General features: G+C 44.9%; 1 protein-coding gene across 1 annotated transcript in view; it reads left to right on the forward strand.

Moving 5' to 3' along the window:
* Positions 1-12,422: 12,422 nt before the first annotated feature.
* CDYL (chromodomain Y like) overlaps positions 12,423-13,127 on the forward strand; it is a 192,562-nt gene continuing 191,857 nt past the window's right edge. The window contains exon 1 of the mRNA XM_030552332.1: positions 12,423-12,707. Coding sequence (XP_030408192.1) covers positions 12,684-12,707 — 24 coding nt within the window. The 5' untranslated portion in view covers positions 12,423-12,683. The remainder of the gene's footprint in view (positions 12,708-13,127) is intronic.

The raw sequence follows: 13,127 nt of genomic DNA on the forward strand, positions 1-13,127 counted from the left end.
AGCTCACTCCAGTCAGGTGGGGGAGAGCTAGAGGAGAGGAAGTGTGTGTGAGGAGCTGGGAGCAAGAGGTGCAAGGAGCTGAAACTGAGAGGGTGCGCTACTGAAGGATTGAGGAATTATCAGACAATCAAGTATTATCAGACACCAGGAGGAAGATCCTGTGGTGAGGATAAAGAAGGTGTTTGGAGGAGGCCATGGGGAAGTAGCCCAGGGAGTTGTAGCTGTCATGCAGCTGTTACAGGAGGCACTATAGACAGTTGCAATTCACAGGGCCCTGGGCTGGAACCCGGAGTAGAGGGTGGGCCCAGGTTCCCCCCAAACCTTGCAACTCCTGATCAGGAGGAGTTGACCCAAACTGTGGGTTCCACCAGAGGGGAAGATCACTGAGGTGAACAAATCTGCCAATCAGTGCAGGACCCACCAAGGTAAAGGAGGAACTTTGTCACACCAGGTTAAACAATTAAAAAGCATTTAATGGACAGACTTTAGGACCTCCATGCTTTGGAGCAGGGACTTGAGAAGGCAGAAGAGACATCATAGTATCATGGCTGTGGCTTTTGCTGTCCCTGTGAAATTGTGCCCCAATTAGGCCAATTCATAAGTGTCTGAGAAATCTGTTTGCACTTGCTCACTAGAGACTTGTCAGTGTGGCAGCTAAATTCTCTGCAGATTTTGTTAGCACTGAGCATACTTCAACACCTGGCAGCTCCTATATGGTGGCAGACTGTTCATGCACTGTCCCCACAGAACAAATGAGCAGGCTCCAGTCCAGGGTTGCAGGGACTTAGCAAGACTTTCCTTCCAGGTGCTGTTCACAACTGTTCCAGGCCACTGTGGCACCAGGCCCTGAACCAAGAGATTCTCTCTTGTGTCCTCAGTGCTATTGGCAGCTAAGCAGTATATAGGAGAAGGAGGAAGCTGCCTGATTTCAATGCAGAGGAGTGAGGAGTGGGTGCATGAAAGGGAAGAGATGGTGGCCAGGGACACGGGTAGAAGCATGGGGGAAGAGAGGGTTTAAGAGTCTAGGAGTATGGAGAGTTAGAAGCAGGAGTTAGGAGAGGGGTGGCAGTAGCACAGAAGATGGGGGCAAAAGATGTGGGGGGAAGAAAGGAGGGAGAGAGGGGTAGGAGCCAGGGATATAGAAGGATGGGGGAACGTGGAACATGAAGTAGATAGAGCATGGTTAGCAGCAGGAAAGGGGACGAAGAGGAACTGTGGAAATGGAGATAGGAACAGAAGGTGACAGGAAGACAAGGACAGAAGGGTCTGTAACAACTACAGTTCACTTCCCTCCAGAGCCTGGCATTGAACCCATTATTTCTGAGTCTCCACTTCCCTTTGCTTTCTAGCTAACAACTGTGGAAACCCACTGGCAAAGTGTCTCATCCCCTTCTAGTGGTTGGTCTGCATAGTAGATAGGCCGATACTCTATCAGTTACTCCATTAGCTCAGGTGGTACAGGACTGTGCTCTGGATCTAAAGATTCTGATCCTGCCAATGACCCATGGGGAGTGAGGCAATATGATCCCACAGGATCAAATTTTTGTGTTTTTTTTTTCAATGTTTGTTTTCAAAAAACTTAGGAAATTACACGTAATAAACTGTGTAAAAAGAACATTATTACAGTTGCAAAGTCAAGCCCTGAAAAGTTAGTAAATACCAGAATTAAGGTTGCCTGTGCAACCTGAATTTAGTCCCCTTGTGCATATGTATTATGATTCAATCTTAATTACATGATCACATACTGACTTTTCCACAAGTCATTTGCCTCATTCAGTGCACAGGATGGACCTACTCTGGGGATGAATCAAGGTTGTGTTATGGAGGATACTGTTGTCTATAGGACCTCTGCTTCATTTATTGCAGAAGTTGGAATGTGTGCAGTGAATGAGGCAGGGGCTTGCAGTAAGAGAAAGGATGGCCTCCTAGATCAAGCAATTAAATGGTGCCTTAGGGAACTGGATTCTACCCAGGCCTCTGCTGCAGAGTTCCTGTGTGATGCTGGGCATGTCACTTAAAATTTTCACAGATGGCTAGTGTGTATTCCTTATTTTCTAGGTACAAGTGTCACATTTCTTGAGACACTTAGGGCTGATTTGCAGAAGTGCTGAGGACTCAGCTGCAACTGAGATCAATAGGGGCTCTGCTGTGAACACATGAAGTGCTATAGACTGCCAAGTACTTTAAAAATCAGGCCCTAGGCTTCTCAAATTGGGCACACAAAATTAGTTGACACTTCTTACTTCAGTCTTTGTGTCTCAGTTCTCCTTGTGGTAACGTGGTATTATCCCCATATTATCTTACAGGCATGTTGTGAAGACACATTAATTAATGTTTGTAAAGAAATCAGGACTCATCTATATGGGTACAGTCAGGAAAGTTAATCCAAAGTAACTTTCAAAGTGTATTAATTAAACCACATTAAATCTCTGCATAGATGCTTTTATTCAGAATGAAAGTTGCCTTGGTTATGTTTAGCTTAATTCAATGTGAATTAAGCAAAGGAAGTTATGGTCATTTAAATTTTGAATAAGAGCATCCACAAAAGGATTTAGTGAGGTGTGGAGAACGTTAGGGTATGTGTTGTGTTTTATACTATTTTGGGTATATGAGAGGTAAAATATGTGGGTGGAAGTGAGATAGTGGTTTGTAACCTAAGGGCTCTGTGAGGGCCCAGGGGGTTGCTAGGAGCCATCTGGAATGTTTGTTCAACAGTCAGCGGTTGGAGGGGTGAGGATGGACACTGAAGGTGCTTTGTTCTGGGCTGGCTGATCTTGCTAAGAAAGGTCTCTCCAGACCCCCGAGACTGGTCCATCAGGGATGATGGAGGTCTGGACTGCTGAGAGGATGAGACCAGAGTGGGAGAACATCAGACCCTGTGGCTTCTGAAAATGAAGCCTAAACCGGGTAGGAAATAAGTCTTTCCAGGGCTTGAAAAGGATAGTGAGCGCTCCCAGTGGTTCAGTACTGGCGTTCATTCATATGTTAATTGTAAATAATAAATTACAAGTTTATTAATTCAGTCCAGAGTAGACCTGTGGTGAATGGTGATTTCTGCAGTGGCTTGGGGATAAGGTCTTTGTAACAAGGGACCAAAGGGGTGAGGAGTGTCCCTAGAGAGAAAATTTCCAGTGAGAAACTTAGTGGTGGCAGCAGGTAGCAAAAACCAGGTTGTAGTAAACCTGGGGTTGTGATATACGGTTTAATTAATCCATTGTAAATTCACACCTTTAGTTCATTTGAATTAATTTTCTTGAGTGTTCCTATATAGCCAAGCTGTAACATACTAAAGGAGAGTGCCAGGGAAAAGCCCATGAGGAAATCAGTAATTCTTTATGGTGTGCAAGGCTTGGATGGTGTGCAGTAAATGAGGCATGAGACCACACACTAAATGATGGGGATAAAAAGAAACAATATATAGTTACCCCTCAGTAAGCCAGGTTCCTGTGGAAAAAATACTGTGCAGTCATGTTATTGATGACTGTATCATACTACTTATGCACAATGGGGCTAAATTTAAGATGCACAGGCAATCTTATTCTGGCATTTCCTAACTTTTGAGTGCTTGACTCTGCAACCTTAATGTTCTTTGAAAGTAGTTTTTTCGATGTAATGTGATTTAGATTGTACAGTCCTTGGTTGAGGAACCAGAATTACCATTCTTTTATTTTCACTTTCTTAAACGTACATCCTGATTATGCTCTCAGATTAACATACTACTTTGGGGTCAGATTTATGCAGTTCTACTCAAACGTTATCTGTTTCACTCATTTGGAGATTCATTTTAAGGGCAATGTTCAAATGTCTCCACATCTGATGATGAAAATTTTTGCTATATGAGTAAAGGAACCATTTACAAACTCGCGTGCTGTTTTTACTTCAAAGGTCCCCTGTTCAAGCTGCACAAAGAGCATCTTAAAATGCACAGCCCTTGTTACTCTGTTGGAAAGATATTGGCAATGTTATGAAAAATATTTTCTCCTTCATTTTTAACTTTAAACATCTCCTGACCATTGAGAGAAGGTGTGAGGTGAGAGAATGAGAAGAGTTTAGGAGGAGACAGAGCACAAGAGGAATATGAAAAGAGGTGGAGGGGGAGGATGAAGAGAAAGACCAAGAGAAGTTAGATGGGGAGTCAGACTAAGAGTCAGAAAAATGAGTAAATTGAGGAGGATGAGGTTGAGGAAGGGTAGAAGCAAAAGTATGAAGGGCAAAGGGATAGGAAGTAGGGGAGGAGATCAGAGTAATAATTTTATAAGAGGAGTAGGAAAATGAGGAGGTGGACGGGGATCACAATGAGGAGGGTGGGAAGATGGAAGATGAGTAAATAGAGAGGATCATGTGGGGGTTAGAGAGGAGGAGGAGGACAAGGAGAAGGGGGATGGTGGTGAGGATGGGTACAAGGAGCAGGAGAATGATGGTGGGGATGAATTGGAGGAGAAGAAGCATGTGGAGGTGAACGAGGATAGTGGTGGGGATGGGTACAAGGAGCAGGAGAAGGATGCGTAGGAGAACCAGGAGGATGGGGAGCTGGAGGGGGATCATAGATAATGGTATGAAGAGTATACTTATAAAGTCTGCAGACGATACCAAACTGGGTGGGTTGCAAGTGCTTTGGAGGACAGGATTAGAATTCAAAATTATCTTGACAAACTGGAGAAATAGTCTGAATTAAATAGAATGAAATTCAATAAGGACAAAGGCAAAGTCCTACACTTAGGAAAGAATAATCAATTGCACAAATACAAAATGTGAAATGACTGCCTAGGGAAGAATATTAAAGAAAAGTATCTGGAGGTGATAGTGGATCACAAACTAAATGTGAGTCAACAGTGTAACACTGTTGCAAAAAAAATGAATATCATTCTGGGATGTATTAGCAGGAGTGTTGTAAGCAAGACATGAGAAGTAATTCTTCCACTCTACATAGCACGGATAAGGCCTCAACTGGAGTATTGTGTCCAGTTCTGGGCACCACACTTCAGGAAAGATAAGGACAAATTGGAGAAAGTCCAGAGGCAAGCATCAAAAATGATTAAAGGTCTAGAAAACACTATGTGTAAGAAAAGATTTCAAAAACTGGGTTTGTTTAGTCTGGAGAACACTGTTATAAAGAGGAAGGTGAAAAATTGTTCTTATCCATTGAGAACAGGACAAGAGTAATGAGTTTAAATTGCAGCAAAGGAGATTTAGATTAGACATTAGAGAAAAATTCCTAACTGTAAGGGTAGTTAAGCACCAGAACTTCATCATTGGCAGATTTAAGAACATATTAGACAAACACCTGTCAGACTCTAGATAATACTTAGTCTTGCCTCAATGCAGGGGACTGAACCTGATGGCCTGTCTAGGTCCCTTTCACTCCTACATTTCTATGTTTTTATGTAGAGATGAGGAGGTGGAGCAGGATAATGAGTAGATGGAGGGGTTCATGGTAGGGAGGGGAAGCAGGAACAATGGGACCATGGTGTCGATGGGCAGGAAGAGCAGGAGAAGGAGGTGGAGAGAGATTGTGGTTGGAATGAGAAAGAGAAGCAGAAAAATGATGAGTGGATAAGGGGGCTTGCGGTGGGAATGAGTAGGAAGAGCAGATGATGAGTAGATGGATGGAGATCCTGGTGGGGATGGGTAGGGAGGAGCAGGAGGATGATGAATAGGGGATGAGGATCATGGTGGGGATGAGTAGGAGGAGCAGGAGGATGATGAGTAGGTGGATGGGGATTATGGTGGAGATGGGTAGGAGGTAGGGCTGTCAAGCAATTAAAAAATTAATCACGATTAATTATGCTGTTAAACAACAATAGAATACCATTTATTTTAAATATTTTGGATGTTTACTACATTTTCAAATATATTAGGTTCAATTACAACACAGACTAGAAAGTGCACAGTTCTCAATTTATATTTATTTTTATTACAAATATTTGTACTGTAAAAAAAACAAGTGTTTTTCAATTCACATCATACAAGTACTGTAGTGTAATATCTTTACCATGAAAGTTGAACTTACAAATGTAGAATTATGTACAAAAATAACTGCATTCAAAAATAGAACAACGTAAAACTTTAGAGCCTACAAGTCCACTCAGTCCTACTTCTTGATCGCCAATCACTCAGACAAACAAGGTTGGTTACAATTTGTCAGAGATGCCTACTTCTTGTCTATAGTGTCACCTGAAAGTGAGAACATGGCACTGTTGTAGCTGGTATTGCAAGATATTTCCATGCCAGATGCGCTAAAGATTCATCTGTCCCTTCATGCTTCAGCCACCATTCCAGAGAACATGCATCCATGCGGATGATGGGTTCTGCTCAATAATGATCCAAAGCAGTGCGGAGCGACATGTTCACATGTCAGCATGAAAGCATGTCCTCTCGAATGGTGGCCAAAGCATGAAGGGGCATACAAATGTATAGCATATCTCGAATCTAAAGAGCTTGCAATGCCAGCTACAAAAGTGCCATGTGAATGTCTGTACTCACTTTCAGGTGACATTGTAAAAAAAAGCAGGCAGCATTGTCTCCCGTCAACGTAAACAAATTTGTCTTAGCAATTGACAGAATAAGGAGTACGGCTAAATGGACTTGTAGACTCTAAAGTTTTCCACAGTTTCATTTTTGAGTGCAGTTATGTAACTAAAAAAAATCTACATTTGAAAGTTACAGTTTCATGATAGTTTGCACTTCAATACTTCTATCAGGTGAACTGAAAAATACATTTTTTTTGGTTTTTACAGTGCAAATATTTGCAATAAAAATAAATATAAAGTGAGCCCTATGCACTTTGTATTCTGTGTTGTAACTGAAATTAGTATTGCAAATATAGAAAAAGATCAAAAATATTTAATAAATTTAAACTGGTATTCAATTGTTAAGTGCAATTAATCACAATTAGTTTTTTTATCACAATTAATTTTTTTGAGTAAATAGCGTGAGTTAACTGTGATTGACAGCCCTAGTAAGAGGAGAAGATGAATGATGAATAGGTGGATGGGGATCACAGTGGGGATTGGTAGGAGGAGCAGAGAGATGATGAATAAGTGGATGGAGATCATGGTTGGGATCAGTAGGAGAAGCAGAGGCATGATGAGTAGGTGGATGGGGATTACGGTAGGGATTGGGAGGAGGAGCAGGAGGATAATGAGTATGTGGATGGAGATCACTCTGGTGATTGGTAGGAGGAGCAGGAGGATGAGTAGGTGGATGAGGATCATGGTGGGCATGAGTATGAGTAGTAGGAAGATGAGTAGGTGAATGGGAATCATGGTGGGTATGGTAGGAGGAGGCGCAGGAGGATAATGAATAAGTGGATGGGGATCACAGTGGGGATGGGCAGAAGGAGCAGGAGGAGGAAGATGAGTACATGGTTGTGGATCATGGTGGGTATGAGTAGGAGGAGCAGGAGGATGATGAGTAGGTGGATGGGGATTATGATGGGAATGGGGAGGAAGAGTAGGAGGAGGATGAACAAGAACATAAGAGGACAGGCTGTATTGGGTCAGACCAAAGGTCCATCCAGCCCAGTATCCTGTCCGCCGACAGTGGCCAATGCCAGGTGCCCCAGAGGGAGTGAATCTAACAGGAAATGATCAAGTGATCTCTCTCCTGCCATCCATCTCCACCCTCTGACAAACAGAGGCTAGGGACACCATTCCTTACCCATCCTGGCTAATAGCTATTAATGAACTTAACCTCCATGAATGTATCCAGTTCTCTTTTAAACACTATTATAGTCCTAGCCTTCACAACCTCCTCAGGTAAGGAGTTCCACAAGTTGACGGTGCCCTGTATGAAGAAGAACTTCCTTTTATTTGTTTTAAACCTGCTGCCCATTAATTTCATTTGTGACCCCTGGTTCTTGTATTATGGAAATAAGTAAATAACTTTTCCTTATCTACTTTCTCCACATCACTTATGATTTTATATACCTCTAACATATCTTCCCTTAGTCTCCTCTTTTCTAAGCTGAAAAGTCCTAGCCTCTTTAATCTCTCCTCATATGGGACCTGTTCCAAACCTCTAATCATTTTAGTTGCCCTTCTCTGAACCTTTTCTAATGCCAGTATATCTTTTTTGAGATGAGGAGATCACATCTGTACGCAGTATTCAAGATGTGGGCATACCATCGATTTATATAAGGGCAATAATATATTCTTCTTCTTATTCTCTATCCCCTTTTTAATGATTCCTAACATCCCGTTTGCTTTTTTGACCGCCTCTGCACACTGCGTGGACATCTTCAGAGAACTATCCACGATGACTCCAAGTTCTTTTTCCTGATTCATAGTAGCTAAATTAGCCCCCATCATATTGTATGTATAGTTGGAGTTATTTTTTCCAATGTGCATTCCTTTACATTTATCCACATTACATTTCATTTGCCATTTTGTTGCCAAATCATTTAGTTTTGGGAGATCTTTTTGAAGTTCTTCACAGTCTGCTTTGGTTTTAACTATCTTGATCAGTTTAGTATCATCTGCAAACTTTGCCACCTCACTTTTTACCCCTTTTTCCAGACCATTTAGGAATAAGTTGAATAGGATTGGTCCTAGGACTGACCTTTGGGGAACACGGAACACCACTAGTTACCCCTCTCTATTCTGAGAATTTACCATTAATTCCTACCCTTTGTTCCCTATCTTTTAACCAGTTCTCAATCCATGAAAGGACCTTCCCTCTTATCCCATGACAATTTAATTTACATAAGAGCTTTCTGGAAATCTAAGCACACTATGTCCACTGGATCCCCCTTGTCCACATGTTTGTTGACCCCTTCAAAGAACTCTAATAAATTAGTAAGACACGATTTCCCTTTACAGAAACCATGTTGACTTTTGCCCAACAATTTATGTTCTTCTGTGTATCTGATAATTTTATTCTTTACTATTGTTTCGACTAATTTGCCCGGTACCAACATTAGACTTACTGGACTGTAACTGCCGGGATCACCTCTAGAGCCCTTTTTAAATATTGACGTTACATTAGCTAACTTCCAGTCATTGAGTACCGAAGCCAATTTAAAGGACAGGTTACAAACCCTAGTTAATAGTTCCGCACTTCACATTTGAGTTCTTTCAGAACTCTTGGGTGAATGCCATTGGGTCCCAGTGACTTGTTAATGTTGAGTTTATCAATGAATTACAAAACCTTCTCTAGTGATCCTTCAATCTGTGACAGTTACTTAGATTTGTCACCTACAAAAGCCAGCTCAGGTTTGGGAATCTCCCTAACATCCTCAGCTGTGAAGACTGAAGCAAAGAATCCATTTAGTTTCTCAGCAATGACTTTATCATCTTTAAGCGCTCCTTTTGTGTCTCGATCATCGAGGGGCCCCACTGGCTGTTTAGCAGACTTCCTACTTCTGATGTACTTACAAAACATTTTGTTATTACCTTTTGAGGTTTTGGCTAGCTGTTCTTCAAACTCCTCTTTGGCTTTTCATATTACATTTTTACACTTAACTTGGCAGTGTTTATGCTCCTTTCTATTTACCTCACTAGGATTTGACTTCCACTTTTTAAAGGAAGTCTTTTTATCTATCACTACTTCTTTTACATGCTTGTTAAGCCACAGTGGCTCTTTTTTAGTTCTTTTACTGTGTTTCTTAATTTGGGGTATACATTTAAGTTGGGCTTCTATTATGATGTCTTTAGAAAGCACCCATGCAGCTTGCAGGGATTTCACTTCAGTTACTGTACTTTTTAATTTCTGTTTAACTAACCCTTTCATGTTTGCATAGTTCCCCTTTTGGAAATCAAATGCCACAGTGTTGGGCTGTTGAGATGTTCTTCCCACCACAGGGATGTTAAATGTTATATTATGGTCACTATTTCCAAGCAGTCCTATTATAGTTACTTCTTGGACCAGCTCCTGCGCTCCACTCAGGACTAAATCTAGAGTTGCCTCTCCCCTTGTGGGTTCCCGTACCAGCTGCTCCAAGAAGCAGTCATTTAAAGTCTCCAGAAATTTTGTCTCTGCATTTCTTGAGGTGACATGTTCCCAGTCAATATGGGGATAATTGAAATCCCCCACTATTATTGAGTTCTTATTTTGATAGCCTTTCTAATTTCCCTTAGCATTTCATCATCACTATCACTGTCCTGGTCAGATGGTTGATAATAGATCCCTAATGTTATATTCTTATTAGAGCATGAAATTACTGTCCATAGAGATTCTATGGAACATGTGGATTCACTTAAAAATTTTACTTCATTTGATTCTACATTTTCTTTCACATATAGTGCCACTACCCCTCCCCCTGCACTACCTAGTCTGTCCTTCCAATATATTTTCATTATAGGTGGATGAGAATCATGGTGCGCATGAGTAGGAGCATGATGAGTAGGAGGATGGGGATCATGGTGGGGATGAGTAGGAGGAGCGGGAGAATGATTAGTAGGTGGATGGGGATTACAATGGGGATGGGAAGGAGGATGAGGATGAGTATGTGGATAGAGATCATGGTGGGGATGGGTAGAAGGAGCAGGTGGAGCATGATGGGTAGTGAATGGGGATCCTAGTGGGGATGAGTAGGAGGAGCAGAGGGATCATGAGTAGGTGGATGGGGATCATGGTGGGAATGGTAGGAGGAGGATGACGAGTAGATGGATGCGGATCATGGCAGGGATGAGGAAGTGGATGGGGATCACTGGAGATGGGTAGGAGGAGCAGGAGGAAGATGAGTAGGTGGATGAGGATCAGGGTCAGGATGGGAAGGAAAAGCAGGAAGATAAGTAGGTGAATGGGGATCATGGTAGGAACGGGTAGGAGGAACGAGAGGAGGATGAGTACGTGGATTGGGATCATGGTCAGAATGGGTAGGAGGAGCAGGAAGATGATGAGTAGGTTGATGGGGATCATGGTGGGGATGGGTCTGAAAAGAGCATGAAGAGTTGGTGGGTATCATGGTGGGGATGGGTAGGAAGAGCGGAAGGAGGATGAGTAGGTGGATGGGGATCACAGTAGGGATGGGGTAGGAGGAGGATAAATATGTGGATGAGTATCATGGCATGAGTAGGAGTAGTAGTAGGATGATGAGTAGGTGGTTGGGAATCATGGTGGGGATGGGTAGGAGGAGGTGGATGTAGATCATTGTGGGGATGGGTAGGAGGAGCAGAAGGATGATGAGTAGGAGGATGCGGATCATGGCGGGGATGAGGAAGTGGATGGGGATCATTTGGAGATGGGTAGGAGGAGCAGGAGGAAGATGAGTAAGTGGATGACGATCGTGGTCAAGATGGGTAGGAGGAGCAGGATGATGAGGAGTGGGTGAATGGGGATCATGTGGGGATGGGTAGGAGGAGCAGGAGGATGATGGGTAGGTGGATGGGGATCATGGTGGGGATGAGGAGGATGATGAGTATGTGGATGGGGATCACAGTCGGGATGGGTAGGAGGAGTAGGAGGATGACTATGTGGATGACAATCATGGTGGGCATGAGTAGGAAGATAATGAGTAGGTGAATGGGAATCATGGTAGGGATGGGGAGGATGATGAGTATGTGGATGGGGATCACAGTCAGGATGAGTAGGAGGAGGATGACTGTGGATGACGACCATGGTGGGCATGAGTAGGAGGAGTAGGAAGATGATGGGTAGGTGGATGGGGATCATGGTGGGGATGGGTCTGAAAAACAGGAGCATGAAGAGTTGGTGGATGGGGATCATGGTGTGGATGGGTAGGAAGAGCAGGAGGAGGATGAGTAGGTGGATTGGGATCATAGTTTGGATGGGATGGAAGAGCAGGAGGAGGATGAGTAGGTGGATTGGGATCATAGTTTGGATGGGATGGAAGAGCAGGAGGAGGATGAATAGTTGGATGAGGATCACAGTCAGGATGGGTAGGAAGAGTAGGAGCAGAATGAATAGGTGGATGGATCACTGCGGGGATGGGTAAGAGGAGGAGGATGATGAGTAGGTGGATGGGGATCATGGTGGCAATGGGTAGGATGATGATGATGAGTAAGTGGATGGGGATCATTGTGGGGATAGGAGGGTGACAGAATTTAGCTGGGGCCCCGCCTCCTGTGAACACTGGGACTCCCCACATGGCTTTGCCTCCTCTCCCAGGTTGGCTTAGTGTGGCAGCCCCTTTGCCCGGCCCGGCCGTGCCTCCCCAGGACCGTGCCAATGGGGCACACACTCTTTCCAGGGCTGGAGCCAGGCAGGCGCCTCAAAGTGCCGAGCCAGCCCCTAGCCGCTGTGCCGCGCCCGGGCAGGGAGCTCGCGCGCCTCTCGCCCGCCGCCGCCTCGCGGTGCCCTGCGCCGCCAGACAATGGGAGATCAAAGCGGGGGGAGGAGGAGGATGGTGCGAGAGGCGGCTGAAGTCGAGCCGGAGCGGGTTGCGTGTGGCGCTCTCTCTGCGCTCGATTAGTGATCCTGGGGAGCGAGCCGGGGACAGAGGGGTGGGGGTGCGGGGAGCCGCCGTGTGGGTGAGTGTGTGTGTGTGACCGGGTGAGTGTGCGAGCGAGTTGCGCAGCTGCTCTGCGCGCAGCCCCCGCCGCCGCAGCAGCGCTGGCATTTCGTGCGGGGAGCAGCGGCCAGTTGCACCGGGGAGCGAGAGGCAGCAGCGCGCAGGAGGAGGAGGAGGAAGAAGGAGGAGGAGGAGGGAGGCCACACAGACACCAACTGAAACAAAGTATCTCCAAACCAACCCCCAACTCCACCTTGTGAGACTCCCCAGCATGGCTTCCGAGGAACTCTACGAGGTAATGACCCAGAGCACCAGCCCTGCCCCCCCACCCACCCCGTGCGTACACACACTGCCCGACCCCCCGCCCTTCTTTCGGGCTGTTTGAAACACTGCAGGCTTGTCACCACACTTGCTCCTGCTGCTGCCCCTTCTCCGCAGGGCCCGGCGGGTGCGGGGTTCCCTGGGGCCCCCCTTCTTCCCCGTCGCCTTCCTCCCCAGTTTTGCTGGAGGAGGACGGAAATATGACTGAAAGGTGGAGACGGTGGAGTGTTACCATTGGCCTGTGCTCCCCCAACAACACTTTGACTCCAGCGGGAGGACGGGGTGGGGGGCGGGGAGGAGGGTTGCTGGATGGTGGGGAGTAGCGCTGACAGCAACACAAAAGTGTTGACGCTTGGTAGTGTGCAAAAATGTGTGCAAAGCCGAGTTATGGCAT

The sequence above is a fragment of the Gopherus evgoodei genome, chromosome 2 (assembly GCF_007399415.2).
Source record: "Gopherus evgoodei ecotype Sinaloan lineage chromosome 2, rGopEvg1_v1.p, whole genome shotgun sequence".
Lineage (NCBI taxonomy): Eukaryota > Metazoa > Chordata > Testudines > Testudinidae > Gopherus > Gopherus evgoodei.